Source organism: Eulemur rufifrons, chromosome 15 (assembly GCF_041146395.1).
Source record: "Eulemur rufifrons isolate Redbay chromosome 15, OSU_ERuf_1, whole genome shotgun sequence".
Lineage (NCBI taxonomy): Eukaryota > Metazoa > Chordata > Mammalia > Primates > Lemuridae > Eulemur > Eulemur rufifrons.
The window spans coordinates 11,494,236-11,514,940 of NC_090997.1; the positions used below are offsets into that span (position 1 = coordinate 11,494,236).

The 20,705-nt window shown below is 44.6% G+C and overlaps 1 protein-coding gene across 5 annotated transcripts in view; it reads right to left on the bottom strand.

The window, feature by feature from the left end:
* Positions 1 to 4,110: 4,110 nt before the first annotated feature.
* TRERF1 (transcriptional regulating factor 1) overlaps positions 4,111 to 20,705 on the bottom strand; it is a 197,961-nt gene continuing 181,366 nt past the window's right edge. For 2 of the 5 annotated variants that reach the window (XM_069488025.1, XM_069488027.1), the window contains 4 exons: positions 20,478 to 20,591; positions 14,403 to 14,606; positions 11,548 to 11,795; positions 4,111 to 7,830 (listed from right to left, as the gene is read on the bottom strand). In XM_069488025.1, the coding sequence (XP_069344126.1) occupies positions 7,506 to 7,830; positions 11,548 to 11,795; positions 14,403 to 14,606; positions 20,478 to 20,591 (891 nt within the window). In that variant the 3' untranslated portion in view covers positions 4,111 to 7,505. The remainder of the gene's footprint in view (positions 7,831 to 11,547; positions 11,796 to 14,402; positions 14,607 to 20,477; positions 20,592 to 20,705) is intronic. The other 3 variants (XM_069488028.1, XM_069488024.1, XM_069488026.1) reach the window with 2 other exon arrangements.

A 20,705-nucleotide genomic window follows, 5' to 3' on the forward strand; every position in this document is an offset into this window, starting at 1 on the left:
CTTGCCGTCTCGACCTCTCAGGATCGCTTCCGGGGTTACAGCGCCGTTCTCAAACCATAGAGTTCAGCAAAAGGAGAGAGTATATCCTCCTGTTCCGGCACAGGAACAACCATAGAGACGTGACAACTTGATTTTTAGGGGTGGTATAGCGCCTGGCTGGCAACTGGTCTAGGTAAAATCGCTTCAGCCCAATCTAGATAGTTATCAAGTCCCGTCAGTGTTTTCCCCTTCCAGTCGTGTTTGTCCTATGTTGTTACTGTTTTGTTGGAGGCACACAATAAAACACATGCTTGGAAAAAATATTAATATATCGATAGTGGTTATCTTTGGGTAGTAAAATAATGGTTGATTTATTTTCTTCTATATTTTACAGATTTTTTGCAAAAATCTTTATTTTATTAAAAGAAAAAAAGTCTGCCACTACTATTGAGTCCACTTCTCACCCTGTTACCTTATTGCGATAGCCTCCTAGTTATGTTCCTTAATCCTACCCTCCTTCCCCACAACAAATGGAATTTTTGTGCTCCATCCATCTTGTGTATCACTGTCCTACTGTTCTTCCTAAATCATTTATTTCCGTATGTTACTCTAGTATTTGAGAATTTATAATGGCTGACTTCACCTACTACAAGCAGCCAAAAATATTTTGTTTAATGTCCACCATAATTTAGTTCCCAGTAAAAAGGCTGATAACTGGGATTTTCTGAAATAAATTTTTTTTCATGTGTGCAAATTTCTATGCTTTGTTTTCCCAAAGTACTTTCACATATGCAATTTAGCATAAAGGACAACTCTAGACTTAAAATCAGGAGACCTGGTTTCTATTCTCAGGTTTACCACTTAGCTGAGTGACTTTGGGCAAGTTACTTCCCCGCCCCGAGCCTCAGTTTTCTCATATGTCAAATAGAGATGGTAATAATAGTTCCTACTTCAAATATTGCTGTGAGGATTAAATGAGATACTGATGTATGAAGTTTAGTACAATGCCGGCCACATAATAATACACAATAAATGTCATCCACTATCTGTAATATAAAGTTGTTTCTACCTCACCTGCTTCACGTGGTTATTAGGAAGATTAAAAACAAAAAGATTGAGTTTATGAGAACATTTTGTAGCATCTAAATTCAGTATTGTGCAAATATAATGTTGATTTTCTCCCCACAAGTAGATATTACTTACACTGTTTTGCAGGCAAGAGAATCATGGAAGGGCGAGGATGATTAGCCTAACATCACAAAAATTGATGAAAGATCTAGGAGCAGAAACCAGTTTTCCTGCCCCTCAGGCTGGCCCCTGTTCACTAGAATTCAGTCCATGTGAAGTGTGGCTGAGATGTCCCGTGTGGTCCTACACCAGAGGATGGAAACACCACACTTCACCTGTGTGCACTTCTGCAGGACTTGGCTGTCCTACCCTGGCAGACTGCCCAGTGCCCTTTTCAGAATTAGGCTTTCTCTCTGAATGTGAGATTTAAGGTGGTCTCTCGCAGCCAGTGGGGTTTCCCAACAGCTTCTCCACCCCCAACTCTGTTGCTGCTTCTAAAGGTTGCATCTGTCTGTCAAAATGGCACTTCTGTGAGGGCTCCTCAGCCTGCCTTTGTCTACTTTGAGTAGCCTCAGTCGGGTGAGTGTTCTGCAGCCATAATGATGGTGACATTACAGCTTGCAAATGACTTTCACCTAAGTTACCTAGTGTGATCCTCACCAGAAGACATGAATTTTATCCTAATTTCATAACTGAGGAAACTTAGGCTCAGAGATGAAATGACTCACTGAAGGTCGTATGGTGAGTTAGTTACAGCTGAATCAATAACCATCTTCAGAATCTAGTTCAGTGCCTTATCTATCTCTGCAGTGGGCTGGTACTGATTCTATAATGAGGTCCCTTTCTATGTAAGTCTCTTTTGGATGAAAGGAATAGAGATACTCACCACTCTATCATCACCCCAAAAGAAAAAGGGATTTATTTTTAAAGACGTGTGTAGCCTGGACTGCTCCTGGAACTGGAAGAGTGTGCTCAAAGACTCTTAGGGGCTGGATACCCTGTCCACTCCTCAGTGGCCAAACATGTTCTTTTTAACGATGGGCTTTCTCTGCTTACAAATGGTTTGTACTCCCTCAGGACTCTGCCTGGCACGTGGCCACTGCTTGCTGCTTTTGGCTCACCAAGTTTCTCCATTCATACTTTCAAATGTGGGAATTTGATTTCGTCCTTTTGGCTTCCTGGACTAAGCCATGTCTTACGTCACCAAACAGCCTATGGGCCCAATAATGGGTTTGAGTCAGGTGCCAATCTGGGCCAATTAGCTTGGGGCAAGGTGGGAGTCATTGTAGGGCAGAACCAGGTTTTACAAACAACAGGGCTGTGGACAGGGCTCTTTGGGATGGTATGTGGGCAGGGACAGGGTTCTGAAGCTTGGCCTATCCATTATAGGTCTCTTTCCTACAGCCTAAACTTTCAAACATCTGACCTCATGCAGATGAGCAGGAGGCCAATGATTCTACATAGTTGATGAGAGTAAAGCTTGCCATATATATCTATGAAAAATAAACGTAGATACACCAAATATTTCTAAGTTCAATCATATTTTTATTTTTATTTTTTTTGTGCCCAAAATTTGTATGTTGAAATTTAATCATATTCTGATTGCACCAGTTGTTCTGTTTTCAAATGATTCTCTCTTTTACATAAAGGAAATAATCAGCCCTTTGGCTCTTTTATACAGGGATATCTGCAATCCAAAGATCACTTACAGTCCATTTAGGAATAGATAATTCACTTTCTTAAAATGTCTTCCTAATTATGCCTTGCTATGTCAACATTAAAAATCATCCACATTCCTAGAGCACATCTCAGCTATCTGGCTGTGGCTGATCATGGTAGACAGGGAGTAAATGGAATTTAGAATTGACTTTAGGCCAACTCCAAAGAGGTTTTATTTACACACAAACACACACACACACACACACACACACACACACGGATAAGCATACCTGGAAGATTAGAGAGGTAATTAATTTAACAAATAGTTGCTGAACACCTGCTATAAATTGCTATGTATGTGTGGGTGATGGTGAGGGTGTTCAGAATACTAATAAAGCACGACCTTTACTCTTCCCAATGGTGGAGTTGGATCTGTTCCCAGGCCCACATACATCTTCCAAAGTATTAAATTCCTTGGCAGGAAGGAATCATGTACAGCCATCTTTATACACTCTCCTCCCCCATGTATACATATGGAGTAGTGCCTGGTACATGGTGGCTCATGAGGACTAGGAAAAAAGTCTTCCAATGGGACACCTGGGCCCCTGGGAGCAGACTGTAAATTTATAACACTGGCTAAATGCACACTGCTTCTAGAGGAATAAATATTTCTTTGACAAAGGACTGTCTAAAATTGATAGTAAAAAGTAAAGTCAAAAACCAAAAGAGCCAAGATCTTGTGTAAGCACTGACTACTTAAAGCAAATTCTGTATTATACTCCAGAATTTCAAATTTCTTCTAAAGTTTTCTGTTGACCATTAAAAAGTAAACCTGGCCGGGCATGGTGGCTCATGCCTGTAATCCTAGCACTCTGGGAGGCCGAGGTGGGTGGATCGTTTGAGCTCAGGAGTTCGAGACCAGCCTGAGCAAGAGCGAGACCCCATCTCTACTAAAAATAGAAAGAAATTATATGGACAGCTAAACATATATATAGAAAAAATTAGCCGGGCATGGTGGTGCATGCCTGTAGTCCCAGCTACTCGGGAGGCTGAGACAGGAGGATCGCTCGAGCTCAGGAGTTTGAGGTTGCTGTGAGCTAGGCTGATGCCACGGCACTCACTCTAGCCTGGGCAACAGAGTGAGACTCTGTCTCAAAAAAAAAAAAAAAAAAAAAAGTAAACCTACTTATTGAAATTTGGAAATGAAGATTTAAAATGCAATAAATCAGGGTGAACATAGATTTTGTGGAGGATGTACTATAAGATACTTGTATGTAATACTAAGCTTCCTGATCAGACCTCTAAACCTGCTGTCTACAGAAACCAGGTGGCAGGTAAATTAACATTAGTTAGCATTGACAAGTCATTTCAGTGGCTAGAAAGAAAGAATATTTAAGCCAAATGAAACTCAAAAAGATAATATTTTATTTTAAGAGTAGCTGATGCAATATTGAATCAGGTTTTCACAAATAAATATGACAGTGGCTATTTGGTTACATCTAATTGATGAATGCCCACTTATAGGAACTGTAGTCAATTTCTGAGAAGGCTAATGACTAGAAACTGTGAAGTAAAATTCTCCTGCTTCTCTTTCTGAAAAGGTATTGTGATAATTAAAAAAAAAATGTTCATCACTCAGGGGGGAAAACAACCTAGAATGCCCCAGATTTTTTTTTTTTAAGGAATGCACCTTTTTAGGACAAGTCTATAAAACATCTTTATTTGTTTGTTACATATGATGTTTAAATATAACTTTGCTTTCAAGCTTCAAACTTTTTTAAACCCCTGGTAAAATAAGACTTTTGGTTCACCTTAACAAAAACTGACCTAGGAAGAAACATTTTTAGCAAAATGTTATTATAAAATTCACTAGAAAATACTGTCCTCTTTTTGCCAAAATGTTACATAAAATCCTTATTAAAAATACACACATTACAAAAGAAAAATTATGAATATGCTATACATAGTGCTTTGATATGGACCAAGAGACCTGCATTCCAGGAAAATACAGTTAAGCACACTAGATATTATGATGTCAACTTATAATAGTGCAAACCTGAATAAATCACATCCTGATATGGAAGGCATGCAAGTCATTTGCTGAGAATAGAACGTAATGAAGCCAGGACAGGAAGCAATCACAGCCACTATTTAAAAATGTTTTCCTTTTTATTACATTAATTTTTTTCAAAAATACTTTTCTTTACAATAGAACTCCTAGAAAATATTTACAACCTTCCTCTAATAAAATATAACAGCAGTTAAATATATTTGAAAATAAGATGGGTTTTTCCATAAAATATATCTGTTAACTTTTTATATACAAGCTTTCTCAAAGAGGTCTAAATTCACTAATGAAAAAACCATCTGATAGTAAACAGTAACCAAGTTGAAGACATTAACCATTAGGAAGAAAAGTTCTTCGGGGTGGGGGTTGGGTGGGGGGAAGCTAAAACACAACACATACATGCAGGCAGAATCATTTCAGAAAGAAAAAGTAAGTGCAATATTTTACTAGGAAGTCAATTCTTTAAGTTGATAGTCAAGAAATACTAATTCAGGAATTTGAACTGTCTCGTTAAGGAGGAGTTCTTTGGTTATTTCAAGTCAAAAATTCTTAAGCTATACTGCATGGAAAATTAAAAGTAAATTGTGCATTATATTTTTGCCATGGCAACTCAGTTTATTTTTAATGTTTAAAACTGGAACAGCTGGGCAAGTCTTCAAACACATGGAATACATTTGCTTTATAAACATTTTTCTGGATGTTTGCTCCTTTGATAGGTCAGCTTCCAGAGACTCAGCAGCAGAACCATTCTAGACGCCCCCTCAGACACTGGGTAAGTGGAAGGAAGCAGTGACCGGGACAGATGATCAGCCAATGACATGACAGTGCAATGGTTCTGTCATCATTCTGCCACAAAGCTGATGCACACTGCCCAGGCAGCTCTTAACTCAAAACTGCTTAGGTAAAACACAGAATGGAATAACCTTTCCGAAATGGCAGCAAGTGAAACTTTTATTCTCTAAACAAAAGATGAAGGAAAACTCTTAAGACCTCTTCTCTGAAAACAGAAGGATGGAAATGAAAAGAATCTCTGCATTTTTCTTCTGTCCATGGCTTTCCTGAGATTCAGAGACCACCGGCTGTGTGGGGCTGCCGTGGGCCATGCTGGCCCCCATGAGTGTGTGCTAAATGCTTCTGCAGAGTCAAACTTAAAAGATGCTCGGGTCCAACCCTCATAATTCCACTGCTATTCTAATGTCAAGCTATTCATGTACCAGCAGAGTGGCCTAGCACGACAGCCACACTTACACGGAGCTGGGAACCAGCACACCTGGGGTGGGATGAGACCTGAAAACACCTGCTCTGAAGTCACACAGCATTAACACTGAAGGGGGAGCCAGGAGCAGGATCCTCTCTGTGCTGGGCCCCGAGTCCCAGTCTGACTTTTGCCCGAAAAGTAGGATGGGTCAGTCTGATTCAGCTCAAAAGTCTGGGCTAAACGACATTTTTGAAGGATTACAGGTTTATTGCCTTCAAGTACAAACAGCAACCCTGCTGACAGGGACAGGAGGAGGCAGAGCAGAGTCATGTAGTTTGGAAAAGTCTAGAGGTGCTTTGGTAAGTGACTTGTAATGAATGCATTCATTGTCTGAACGCTAACATTGTAGCTAAAGGGTACCTGACACCATTTTCGTTGGTCTTCGATACTTTTTCTCTTGTATTTACTATTATATGTATTAGAAAACTCTCATGGCTGGTGTCAAGGTAAACTTCAGTCCAGCAGATGTGAATTACAGCAAAATCCAAGTGAATGAGGTTTCACAGTATTTCCAAGTGGCACAAAGTAATTTCAGAACTCCACTAACCATTAATGGTGTTGCAAAAAAGAATAGGCTCTTCTGATCTACCTTTTTGGGCAAAAGAACACGTCCTGGCATCCCAGGTACTTCAGCGTGAGCCCTTCAGCCGCCCTAAACCGAAAGCAGTCTTCCTGGCAATGTCATCATTGGGGTATTTGCCTCCAGATAGGTCTCTAGTCAGTTCACGCTGAAACACAGCTCTGCCACCCGCTACTCGGAGCTGACCAGTCCCCAGGGAACATGCAAGAGGACCACTGCTCTATTAGCCAGGTCCTCGGTAAATCACTGCTGGGAGTGAAAGCCTAAAATTATACAGTACTCCATTCCTGCAAAAGAGTGACAGGCAACGCGGGGGAAACCTATTTTCACACTTGGTCAACCCCTCACACGACGTATGTGAAACACAAGGCTAGCTTTGCCCCTGGAAAGCTGCGCCTTAGCATCGAGTCTCCTGGCAAAGATGCCAAGCTCACTGCAAACTACAGAATGAGGTCAGAACAGAATAAAAATAACTCTTGGTGGGAAAAGATGGCCCAGGGCCCCAGCACGAGAGGGCAGCCTGCTGCACACACACACTCACAGCGAGCTTTGGGATAAAAGGCAACCACGACGGCTGACTTCTGAAAGCAATGGAACACGGATGTCCAGTCATGCCTGCCGGGGATGATTTCTGTGAGAATGTAGCCCAGATGAAACACCTCTTAAAGATCATTGTGCCAATTATTTATTCCCCCCAACCCCCACAAAAACAATTTTTCTTTAAATAAAAGGAACAGAAGAGGGATATTTTTTTTTCCCTAAACCTGAATAAAACGACCACTTTTTAAACAGGTAGTTTAAAAGGGTTACAAAACAAGCAGGCAGTCCAGGTTTCCTGATTGATGAAGACAGAGGCCATGGGTTTTCACTGTCTCTAAGCGACAAGCAGGGCTTTATAGTTCCGTGTCACCCTGAAGCAAAACTGAATCTTGATCATCCAAGAGAAGATCAGTGTCCACGACTTCGGCCTCTTCCATGACGCCTCCTAACTGCTGGACAACGTCGTCATCGAGGATGTCCACATCCTTGATGGGTTTGATCAGACCCAGCTGGTCCAGGGGCAGCAGCCCCTGCGCCCCCACTGGCCCCGTAGTCCTCTCGATCGTGGCTGCCATCTCAGCCGCAAAAGCTGCTTTCTGAGCCTTTTGCCTCTGCTGTTCCTCCTGCTGCCTGTGAGTTTTCATGTGTGCATTTCGGCTTTTGATCTTGAAGAAGACCCTAAAAATAAAGAATAGGAGGCATGTGAAATTTAGAAGGCGATCTGAATTCTTATAAATCTGGGTATCCTGCAGGGAGTGGGGGTGTGAAGCCCCTAGGACCTTCTCCTATGACCTGTCACCTCTCCTTCCTCCTCTCCAAGCGTTACAAGGAAAGGGCACGGGGACAGGAACACACTGATGGGGTGGCAGGCTTCCTTCCTGTGGTGATGGAGGAGGAATTCCCAGAGGCCCTGCTGTCCATCTGCGGTTGGAGCACGTGCCCTTTCTCCCTGTCACTAGCCAAGCCCACTGCACTGGGGAATCTCCGTGTCACGCTAACGAGCTCTGACAGGTCACATCACAAAACAACCCATGATCCCCCTCTGGCTTCTGGCCCTGTTCTTCCACAGCCAAATTCTTACGCACTTATTTATTTGCCTTTCTCCACATGTTCTAACACAGCCAAAATAACTGAAGGATCTGCCCACACACTTGGTGGGTCTCCTCCAGCCTCTCCAATCGGACCACTGTACCCGCCACTTTGGCCCAACTGCCCTTCTCAAGGTCACCAGTAACTGTGTGGCCAATGGCCCCTCTTTTGTCTTTGTTGTACTTGACTTCTGAGCTGCATCTACCACTCCTTTTCATGTAAGACCCCTCCCTGATGGCCAGCATATCATCATAATTTCCTACTGTTGGCTTTAGAATAAAATAAGTTCTCAGCTGGGGGTGAGCTGGCCTCCCAGGAAACATTTGGCAATGTCTGGAGACAGTTTTGGTTGTCACAACTGTGGTGGGGGCAGTGATACTTCTGGTGTCTAGTGGACAGAGCCCAGGGACGCTGTGACACATGCTACAATGCAGAGGACAGCCCCCCTTCCCCAAAGCAGGAACCATCAGACCCAAAATGTCAACAGTGCCGAGGCTGAAAAACGCTGGGACAAAAGGACATGGTATTTCTGGGGTTAATCCTCTAGACCTGGGGTCTACGAACTATGGTCAGTGGGCCAAATCGAACCTATGTTTGTAAATAACACTTTACCGGCACACACCCATATCTACGTATTGTCTATGGCTGTTTTTGTACTGCAGTGGCAAAACCAAGCAGATGTGACAGAGACGGTATGGCTCATAAAGCCTAAAACATTTACTATCTGGACTTTTCTCAGAAAAAGGTTCCCCAGGTGTGAGACTCTATTTATAGAGAGAGTCTGGCAGAAATACTCTATATTCATTCCTGAGCGGGTTAAAGGAAAAAAAAAAAACAACCCCAATTTCCAAGGCCAAAGTTGAACAGGGTTGAAAAGTCACAATTCCATTTGGACATACTGAAAGCTTAAATGTGATGAACATAATTTCAGCAGCTAAAAGAGGCATTCTACGAATATTTGCCTAATATTGTTCTTAGTCTGAAAAACCACAGGGAACGTTTCTATCTTCTATGAAATCTTAACTGGACGTCAGGTAGAAAAGTTTCCAAGCAACATTAAAAATAAGACAAACAATAACAACAACATTTAATATTAACAGATGCCACTGACAGCCAGCCAGAAAGCATGAAATACTGATTTCTGTTTTGTTAAACCATCCTTTGTCTCCACCTGGTGGAATACGGAGTTGTAGCCTCTTTGTGCCCAATCAGTGGAAGGTGCCCGCTCCTTTTGGGGGAGGCTGGCAAGACCCTGATGTCCCCACAGTTCCACTCCGGGAAAACAGGTGGGGGATAACTGCGTAGTCAGCTCAGGGTGGGTCCACTATTACTTCATGTAAATAAGCCTCGTGTTCAATGAGGGGGTCCGTGTCTTCGTGGTTCACTCAGTGTTTGGCGGTGGTGACGTGAAGATGACATCACGTCCGGGATCTCAAGGACAGCAGAGCATGGAGGAGCCAGCACCTAGACCCATCTCTCCCATCCCTGCACTTCACAGAGGGGAGGAGATGGCTAGTTCCAACTCACTTCGCTGGGTGCCACCGAGCTGAGTTAGGGCGACTCACAGGCAGCACAGCACAGAGGCTAAGAGCACAAGGCTGGACCAACCTGCACTGTCTGACTCCCCACTTGGCCACTTTCTGTGCCTCAGTTTCCCCTGTAAAAAGAAGCTACTAAAAGTACCTGCCTCATAGGGCTATTTAAAAGAGTTAATTACTCAAAACATGTGCCATGGGTTGAATGTCATATATTGGAAATGGAAACTTAATCCGCAGTGCAACAGTGTTGGGAGGTGGGGCCCAACGGGAGGTGTTTCGGTCATGAGGGCTCCGCCTCATGAATGGATCAATATCAATTATAAAAGGGCTGGAGGCTGAGTTCAGTCTCTTACTCTCTCTGCCCTTCCAGCACGGGATGACACAGCAAGGCCCTTGCCAGATGCAGGTCCCTCGACCCTGAACTTCCCAGCCTCCAGAGCTATAAGAAATGAATTTCTTTTCATTTTAAATGATCCAGTCTGTGGTATTGTTATAGCCACATAAAATTGACTAAGACAACATGTAAAAAATCCTTTAAAACAGTGCCAGGCACATGTGAGTCCCTGATAAATGGCAGTTACTATTAATACTAAGGTACCTGCTCTACTCCATTAGGATAGGATAGCAGAGGTCCCATCTGGCCTCACTTACAACTAGGGATGTTTTCACGGTAGAGTTCAGCACCACCTGATTGGCATCTGTCCAGATAACACTCCTCTCCATGTTCGTGGCATTGGGAATTATGGGAAGAGAATGACAATGTGGTACTCGTCGAGTCAGGCAGACTCACTGAGAAGTAAGCTGGAATTCTCTACTGGATGCTGTGGGAGGGAATCAGCATCTCACCATCAATGGTATTTTCCACCTAAAGTAAATAAAGCATGGAGCAGTGCTCAGGAGTCCAGGCTCTGCATTTGGAGAAAGCCAGGTTCAAATCTCAGTTCTGCTCTGTCCTGGAGGTGTGACCTCGGGCAAGGCATTTTACCTAACTTTAAACCCTTACTTGTGAAACAAGGATAAAAACAGTATGTACCTTACACACAGTTTCTGTGTAAGGATTAAATGAGTTCATGCACATAAAGTTTAAAACCAAATAAGCACTCAGTAAATGTTAGCTGTTATCATTACTACTTCCTGTCACCTTTCCCCTTTGGTTGTTTAAAATTACACCTAAAGAGGCAGGATGACAAATAGGTTTTATCTCATGTGTCAACTCTCATCAATTGGTTGTGCCAGCTTCGAGCATTACAGTAAGAAGGATTTGCAGCCCTGTCTTCATGTGATAGCAGAGTGTGGTGATTGATTAGTGATGTCTGCCCTGGGCAGAGAAGTGAGCAGTAGTGGTAGGGAACCATGTATGAGCCATCTCTGCTACAGAGAGTTCCCGATTAGTGTTCTAGAGCCATTCTCAAATCATTCCGCAGGGATGCAAAGAGAGTGACACTAATGAATATGGCTTAGGTATGAAGGGAAGAAGTGGGAATCAGTATCCCACCCACCGTTTCTGGAAATGAGTGAAGTTTTGTCACTAGAGGTTCACTCTCTGAAGATGTCCATCCTTAGCAGGCTCTAAGATGTCAGAATGGTCACATTCTGAGCCAGAGATGAGGTCCACCATACAGATCCCAAGGATGAGTAAGAGTTTTGAGAGTCTAGGACTCTAGGTTCTTTTTCTGGCAGAAGAAACCTCAGACCACCTGGGCCTGGTCCTCATGGAGCAATTATCCGTCACAAACTTAGATCTAGTCTCTGGTCCCATTGCACCTACTTGCCACACTCCTTGCAGGGGAAGATGGTGGTGGGGTCCGTCTCGCCGCTGGTGGTGCTGTGAGAGGGCGAGCTCTTCACCGAGCAGTACCCGCTCTGGGCCCCGCCGGGCTTCTGCTTCCCAGAGGGGATGGCACCTCGGGATTTGGTCACCTGGTTGGTGCCCCCGTGGATGCGGGCGTGGCCGTTCAGTGCCTGTCGGGAGCTGAACACCTGGGGAAGAAAGGGAGTGACATGACATCTACAGTCCTGAAAAGGAAATTAGGGTTATTAGTTACTTAGTGGTAAACATGTGATACTTGAAACAGTGTCTAACAATGGGCACAAGGGCTTTGTACAAGTAAACTTTGGGCATATCCCACAAAAGTGGGGATCAAACACCACAACCACAGTTGTTGTGCCAATAAAAACCTCATCGTGGTCATAACCAGAAGGCAAGAGGCAGTGTGGCACAGTACAAAGGACAAAGCTGCCATCTAGAAGTTAAGAGACAGGGGTCTAGATCCACCCTGTCGCAACTAACAGGGAAGCCGTTAGGCCAGTTCCCTTCTGTACACTTTATTATTATTATTATTATTTTCATCTGTAAAATGAGGGGGTTGGATCAACTTTCAAACTTTTTTTTTTAAGCCAAAAATTACTTCCCTCCCTCCTAATTTTCTTCCTCCCTCCCTCCCTCCCTCCTTTCTTTTTTAACAAATCAGGTCTTACTCAAAAGCTCAAGCTCAACTTGAAAGCAGAGGTGCTCTGGGTGCAAAGGAGACAGCACCCCAGAACCCAGTCTGTTTGCTCAGCTCTATCTACCCTCGGGAAGCCCTAGCACCCCAAGAACAGTTTGAAAGACACTGATTCGGAACTCTGACATATTCTATACATTATACATAGCCTCAATCAGTAGTCCATTATTGAAGCGATGTTCAAGACCCCCAAGTTTTAATACAGAGTGATAAAAGAGGAAGGACCTGGACAGTATTTTGAAGCTTGCCATAAAGCAGGGCTTCTCAACCTCAGCATGACCTCCATTTTGGGCTGAATAATTCTTGTTGTGGGTGCCTGTGTTGTACTGTGTTTAGCAGGATCTCTGGCCTCTACCTACCAGATGGCAGTAGCGCTTCCCAGTAGTGACGAAAATGTGTCCAGACATTGCCAAAAATTCTTGGGGGAACACATCATCCCCAGTTCAGAACCACTGCTATAAAGGCATGGAATCCACACCCCTGAATCCCAAGAGCCCCAACTTCCAGCTTATTAAACTCACTGGAGGGAGCACCTGCTGAGCCGTCCAGCTGCAGTGGTTGCTCTGTGTTAAGTTCATGGGCTCTGTTTATTGTCTTACAGAGAAAATAATCTATTGCCGATTTAGAAACCAAAGCCTCCATCATTAGGCAAGGAATAAAACCAGCATGCTTTTTCCCCTGTGATTTTTAAAAAGTCATTAAAAAATCTCTACCTTGCTGAGCATTTCTGATCGGGAAAAGTAAAAAAACGACTTCCCACCTGGTAAACAATTTCCTGTATACCAAAGCTATGAGTTGAGGAAGCATCCAATTTCTGAACAAATTCACAAAGAAATACTGTCATTTAAAGTCACATCTTAATCATTCCTGCACCGAAGTGCTCCATACAAAATGGCAATGATGGAGTGAAGAGGCCAGGTCATTAAACATCAAAGACGGAAACAAGCTAGCAATTCTGTTCTCTCCAAAGCTAATGCAAAATGGATATTATATACATATATATATATTTTTTCTCTTTTACTTTTCCATTTTTTTCTTAAATGTGAATCGAGTGAATTTCTGTTTTAGGATATAAATATTTTAAAGACTGTTGCTTTCTCCATCTAAGTGACAGACTCAATAAGCAGCCTTCAATACGCTCCGGCAAACAGTACTGTCCTACATCAAGTTCAACTGAAGACAAGACTCTAAACTGAGGAAAATGGGACTTCTTGTGAAAGGAGCAACATTTTCACTTCGGGGGTAATACATCTAGAACTTGCCTATGTAGATGTGCCTGGCTTTAAGAAACCTGATTTGGGAAAAGTTCCCCAGTTCAGACTAGTGGGGGACCAGTGGGGGATTAAGAGCCCAAAGTAAACAACCTTTAAAGATATCCTTGAAAATACACGTGGGGCTTTAGACTAGGCCAGGACAGATTCTGTAAGGCCTTTCTCTAGTGCTCAGAATGACCAAATGGTCAACTTGCTTTATTTTAGCTAAATGATGCTTCTCAGGTACTTGAAAAGTACTAGGCTAAGTAATTATAGAGACTCTCTTTCAGCCTGTTTACATGATTAGTTTACTTAGTAAATCTTTCTTCTCCCAAAGAGTATAAAGAAACTTTAGCTAAATCTTTGTAAGAACTCTTTCAAATTTCAAATTAGTGACATTTGAATTAGTAACACTTTATGAAATATGAAATGCAAAACCTTCCAGACAGGTAAAACTGCAGGTGGTAGGGGCAAGCAGCTATGCCATAAAAGGATGATTTTTGTCTGTGCATTTTTAAATGCACACTGACAGCACAAGCCTGTGTGACACACAGCCCAGGCAAGTGCAGAGGTCCCAGTACAGACTAGAGGCCAACACTCGCGGCAGAGCTCAGAATGACACACTTCCTGCGGGCAGGGACCTTCTTTGTGTCCTCTAATATGCAGCTCTGTACTTGACACAGAACACATGCTCTCTAAGTACCTGTTGGCCAAACGAATCAGGCGGCAATGGCAACCTGAGTGCGCACTGCCACACTTCCACTGCCGAAAGCGAGCTCTTTCCAAAACGCATCATCTCTTAAAGCCAGGCACAGCCGTAAGGCCCTCACTTGTCCCAGATCCCCAGATGACACAGAGACACTTACAGCCCCACAGTTGGGCATTTCACAGATGAAGGAGCCCGAGGGCTGGCCGAGGGCCTGCAGGGGCGGCCCCTCTGTGGGAGCCAGGACAGGGACTGGCGGTGGCTCCGGGGACTTCGGCACCTCACTCTCCTCTTCTTTTGTGGATTTCCTATCTTCTTCCAGGTCCTCCTCTTCCTCCTCTAACTCTTCTTCTTCTTCACTTGTCTAGGGGTAAGGTAATAAAGGCAAGAGGGGGAAACCCCCAATCAGCACTGTTAGTGACGAACAACTCACAGACCAGGAGAGGAGAGAGGGGCTGGCTGCTGGGCTGTGTCGCCTTCTTTCTGCGTGACGAACTGCCAACAGAGCCCGCTGGGCACAATCTCTAAAAGGTTGGTATCTGGACGCTTGGAGTTTTGAGGTCAAGGAAGTCAGGCCCCCTGCCCCATTTTGGGTCCTGTCATCACTTAGATAAACATACGCTGAGGCGGAGGAGAGATCCCCCTTGTTCAAGACCATCAGATCTTGAAAATGACTAAGACTCCGCCCCCTCGCAGCAGTGAGGAGGGATTTCGAGTTCTAACCATACTGTGGAACCCCCGGGGAGAGACCGCAGGCCAATCATAGTCGCTTTTCAGGCTTCATGATGCACCGCCACGCAAGATGCCTGACCTGATCCACGGTGCGTGGAGAGCACGTGGCACATGGGATGTTTCCGCTCTGGGCTCGTCAGAAAATAGAATGAAAGGAGGGAACATGGAAGGGGAGCTTCCCTTTTATTTCTCATGAGCTTTTTTCTTTTGTCTCTGACCATGGGCTTGGAAAAACCAGTGTATTTAAGGGTTCCATTCATTCATTTTCTCCTACCTTGTAGGCATTATATGAAAAAGAGTAAGAAAAACATTTTCTGTGAATAATTATCCCTTCTGCTTCTATGTCCCCTCTCCCCACTTCCGATCAGCAGCCACATGAGAATTAAGCAGAAGGTCCCTGCCCTCCTCCAGGTTAACAGTGGCAGAACTGGCAGTTACGGCGGCAGCGTGGAGTGGGTGCCCTGGTGTGCTGGGACGGAAGGGCGGCCCAGGAGGCCCTCATTCTGCCTCTCACTTAACTGACTACTATATTCTGCGTTCTCCATCCTTCCCAGGAGGGGTAAAGGGTGTTGGCTCCTGCAGGCCCAGAAAGGGCTGAGGACCAGAGAAAGGGAATTCAGTGCTCTATCAGTCTCATTTCAGCTTGCATTACAGTTTACAAAGTGTTTTCACATTACTATGTCACCAAATAGGCTGTAAATAGTCCTCCCATTTTACAAACGAGGGAAGAAAAGGCCTTGCAGCTGTCTCTGACCTGACAGGTCATCTGTCTCTGACGGGCTCTCTTTGCACACCCACCACTTCAAGCACGTGGGCTCCAGGCCGCCTCACCCCTCAAGGGATGTCAGTCTAGGGGAGCCTGTGATTCCTAGAAGCCAGAAGCCAGAATTTCCAAGGAGAATAAAGATTTCTGAGAGTAGCGGTGAACCCTGGGATACAGAAGCCACGCGCTTCCCCTCTGCAGTTTGGATGTGGGGCTTGTGTGTGTGCAAGAAACACAGTGGCAGTGAGCATGAGGCACGCAGCATGCCCTCTGCTGTTTCAGGACTGTCCACAGTTAACATCTCGCAGACGCATATTCAAGATGACGTACGAACAGGATGTATTTAAGAAATGGCCCCAGTTGCCAGTAGGTTAAATAGGATTAATTAGTAATGATTACATTTGCTGGAAGACCTCAATGAACACTGACGTAGGCCTCACGCATTTGCCAGAGCAGTTTATGATATAAGCCGCAGGCCTCTTACGAGCACAGCACAGGCTGATTTCACGTAGACAGTCTCATTCCTGTAGGACTCCACCATCTTTCAGCCCCACAGTTTCAGGCAAAACCATGTTTTGTACAACTCCGAAGGTTTGCCCCATTCCTTTATAATAATAGAACGGGGACACTGTGGTCTCAACTATTAAGCAGACCATAGCCTACAATTTGGCATTTAAAATGAATTACACAGTAACTCTTAATGAGAATGGCATTTGTTTCACGGTATGTTATAATTACAATTTTCTCACAATGCCATTACTGGGCTTATATGTTCTTAGAAGAAATACTCCATATAGCCACAATATCACAGATTAAATTATACCGTACTGTCATTACGTATGTCTCAGGAATTAGATAGGCTTTATTTCAACTGGTAATCTACAAATCACACAATGATATATCAAGCAGCCATATGGCTCACCAAAGTGACTAAGAGATACAAAGATAGGAGGCCAATAATCTTAACCTGCAGAACTTTGTATCAACAAGTTGGCCATTTTATGATGTATTGTGAAATAAAACATTGAGTAATATTCCAAAATTAGTAGAAGGTGGGCAAATACAGGGTGGGGAGGAGGTTATGTATTCAACATGGTTCTCAAAACCTTGAATGTCCACAGTTGAGAGTGCCTTGAGGAGGATGATATTTTTATTTCTCAGGCATGCAAATGGAATTCATATTATGAGAAATTGGTAAGCTAGAATAGAGACACTAAACAACCCAAATTTGCTCAAAGATACAGATTTGAGTGCTGAGTGTCACTAACGATAATGATGATGACAACGTACTGAATGCCTGCTATGAATCAGACATCACACACACACACACACACAAATTTCTAGTTCTCACAACAACACTGTACAATTTTTTTTTAAACAACTGAGGAAATTGGCCAGAGAAGTAATTTTCTTGTCACATAGTTAGTAAAGAAGCTGAACTGAGGGTCAAAATCTGGCCTGACTCCGAAACCTCAGCCTTCTTCACTCCTTGGCCCTGCTGCAAACGTCCACAAGTGCAATCTATCCATCTGTAAATAGCTACAGAGCCTAAGCCTCTCAAAACCGTTGGAGCCAGTTGCCTTGCAGTGTCAAAGGGACGGAGGACGTTTCCCAAGGCCCTGGTCAATGGGCCGAGCTGCAGGGGGACCGGCGCGGACTCCATGGCGAGCTCCACCCTGGCCCCTGCAGCCCGGGCTGCTGTTTCCCAACATCAGTTAACTGCCTCAGCTGGTTTCTTGAATTGCGATGACTTTTGGTGACAGCCAGCCCCACAGATTTGTCCTGAGTGGGGGAGTGTGAGCACAGGCAGGGGACAGGAAGGTGTGGTCAGCACCCTCTCTTCCCACCCACCTTGGCCCCCTTCTCTCTGTGTCCCAGGGAGAAAGGGCCTGTGACGGCTCAGGACAGAAGTCTAACTGCCCCTGCAGAGTGGGCAGCCGTGCTCTGTTGACCTCCTGGCTACCTAAAGAGGGATCATTCCTTTCCAACCTCCTCCTGTTCCTGTCTCCCCTTTAAGTCCTCCATAACCCCTGAGCTACCTGAGCATGTTCCTTCTTGTTCCATCTGAAGTAAAATGGTCACCTGCCCTTTAGTAAGACACTGAGGATACAGGATCAGGAGAGCCATCCTGGGTGTCCCAGGCCGGCCCAGAGGACAAAGGGCAGGATCGCATCCTAGGACTGCACCTTTTGCACCCTCCCCAGTCCCTGTGTGATCCCAATTTTTCATCTCCACTTGGCAAACTACGTTCGGAAGGCTGACTGTGCCCACAGTGCCCACAAAGGAGCCGTGTGTTACCTTGCTGGCCTTAAATCAAGATTTTCTTGTTTTTGTGGGCCTGAGTCATCTCTGCACATAAGCGCTTTGCTTTCTCTAAGCTCACAAGTGAAGAGGGTGTGGATGCTCCTGACCCAGCCTAATACTCGTTCCTGGTGAATACACCTAAGAAGGTGTGGCCCCCCTGGGCCCTGTCTTAACCTCTCCTCCTTAATCTCAGGCTACACTGTGGCCTGGGCCTTGCTACCCATCTTCAAAGCCTGGTCAGCCCAAGATGGTGCCCTGCCTTGCACGGTAACACCTTCGTTAGCAGCCTTCCTCCGCTCAGCGTCCCCGTGCTCATTCCATCTCCCTCCAGTGAGTTCGCAGAGGAATGTTCTACAAACCAGAGTGACTCCTATCTCAGGAAGACATTCATTCAACAAGTATTTACTGAGTGCCCATGTTGTGCCAGCTGCTGTCCTACATAACACCCAAGCCTAAGAGTCACCAATTTACCTTAGGGGACCACATCCTCTGATTTTGCCCTCTTCCAAAACATGGTACTGACAGAACCCAGAACATTCTAGAACTGGAAAGGACTTTCCAAATCATCTGCCCCATCTTACATGTCAGCAAGCCTAGGAGCCAGGTCCTAGGTCCGCAGGGCTAGGGTTCTGTGTGCTCTCCTGTTTAATGTCTATTCTACTCATTTGGAAAGCAATGCTCTCTGTGTGGCCCTGGGCAAACCCTGTCCCCTCTCTGGTCTCAACCTTCTGCATGTAAAATGGTGCAGTTGGGTGACAGAGTCCTGAAGGCTGTACCTAAGACTGTCTGGTTCACGCCTCACACTGCTTTTAAACATTCTTGGGGTTCATGGTAAACTTCCCACTTGTGTATGTGACATCCTCCCAACTAGGACACATGCTCTGGGTGGTGGCAGGAGAGGAGCAGAGGCCATTTAACGTCCTCAGGTTACCCGAAGCACTACATACATTGCTGTTTACACTGTGGGAATTCAGTTGCTTTTAGCTGGCCGACCCAGAGAAGGCCATACTGTTTATTTAAACATTAGGCCACAGATGAGCAAAAGCTATTCTGATATAATATATTCCTACTTAAAACTAGTCAAACCAAAGCCTTGGTCACAGGAAACCCTGAATATAGAATACTGCCATCTCTGATAGAAAAATGGCAATATCATTTTATTCTACACATTTCTATTTTCTCTGGTATTTGGGCCCAAACATAAATTTATTCATGTGTGTATTATTTCATAGCTGGCACCAATTCTTAGGAGCTTTGGTTTTGAAGCATTAATGAGTCCAGGTGTTTTTATACTTCCCTAAGGACATCCGTGTGACTGCTCTCAGCCTTGCGCAGGGCCGGGCTCACCCAGCACACGCACAGCTGTGTGACCACGGCCAACGTGCTCAAGCTCTGTGCCTCAGTTTCCTACCTCATAAAATTAGTATTAAATGAATTAAATTGGATTCAATGGGTCAGTATTTATAAAATCCCTGGCACAATGCCTGGCACATCGAAAGCACTATTTGATTGGTACAGAAAATAACCAACGTATGTGCTGATAACTCTTACAACTGGGCACAATTGGGAATGAAAATATAATTACAAATATCCGCCTAATTCATGAATTCCAAACACTTTTGCTGATGATGACAGAGGCTAGAGTTTAGGCATTTGTTGTAAGACAAATTTTTTCTGTACACAAATATGGTAGGTGATGTTTTCCACAGAGTGTGAAGAGACTTCCCTGGCTGTGGATGCAGAGAGGAGAGTTAATGACAAGGATCACAGGTGACAGTAATTACCAAAGCCACAGATATAGAGTTCAGAGACTAGTCAGATCTTATGTCTGTAGTACGTACTTAATATGCAGGTGACTTTACATTATCTGCTGATGAAAGAAATCAATGCCAGGGACACATGTGATGTAAGGAGTAGAACCATGTGCACACTGCTAACAGTTGCTCAGTGGTCAGAGTTCCTGGCCACCATCTGGAGGTCAAAGCTACTCTTGCTCACGCTTCACAGGGACTGTGGCAAAATCCTAGGGCTCCTTTATCTTTCTGAGGCATGTTATGGTCCCAGGTCAATAGCATCTATGACATGGAAGGATCAGAAAAGAATGTTCCATGGTCAGGACACCCAGTTATAAACCAACCAAGCCGAAGCTGGAACTATCGTGGTTTGACTTTCCTGGCTCCTCCCTGCCTTGAAGCTCGAGCCAGCCCTCAGCCCTGTAACTAAACACCAAGCTACGGGCCAGCCCTGGGGATGCCTTCCCTACCTATATCAAGAGCTCAAGTCGTGCACCCTGCAAGGGGGTGGGGCCTTTGTCGGCCCCCTCGCTCTGCCGTCTAGGTGTTTTGGCAAAGCCAAAGCAAACACCAGCCACTTCCTAACCCGGGTGTGGGGTGGGAGCCGCGCCAGGGCAAGCAGCAACTTAGCGGCTTCACTCACCACGCAATCATCGATGATTTCTGCCAGGCGTGTCCGGTGTTTCCGCCCTAACCGCATTATTTTTTTCCACGTGTAGTAGTATTCCACGCACTGAGCCACCGTCTTCGACTTCACCTGCCAGGAAAGGGAGCTCAAGGTTAGCTCCGGCAGTGAGCAGCGAGCCAAGGTAGCGAGCTTCTCTGAATATTTAATTTTGTAATAGGTAATAAAGAGGTTTATACAGTTCAG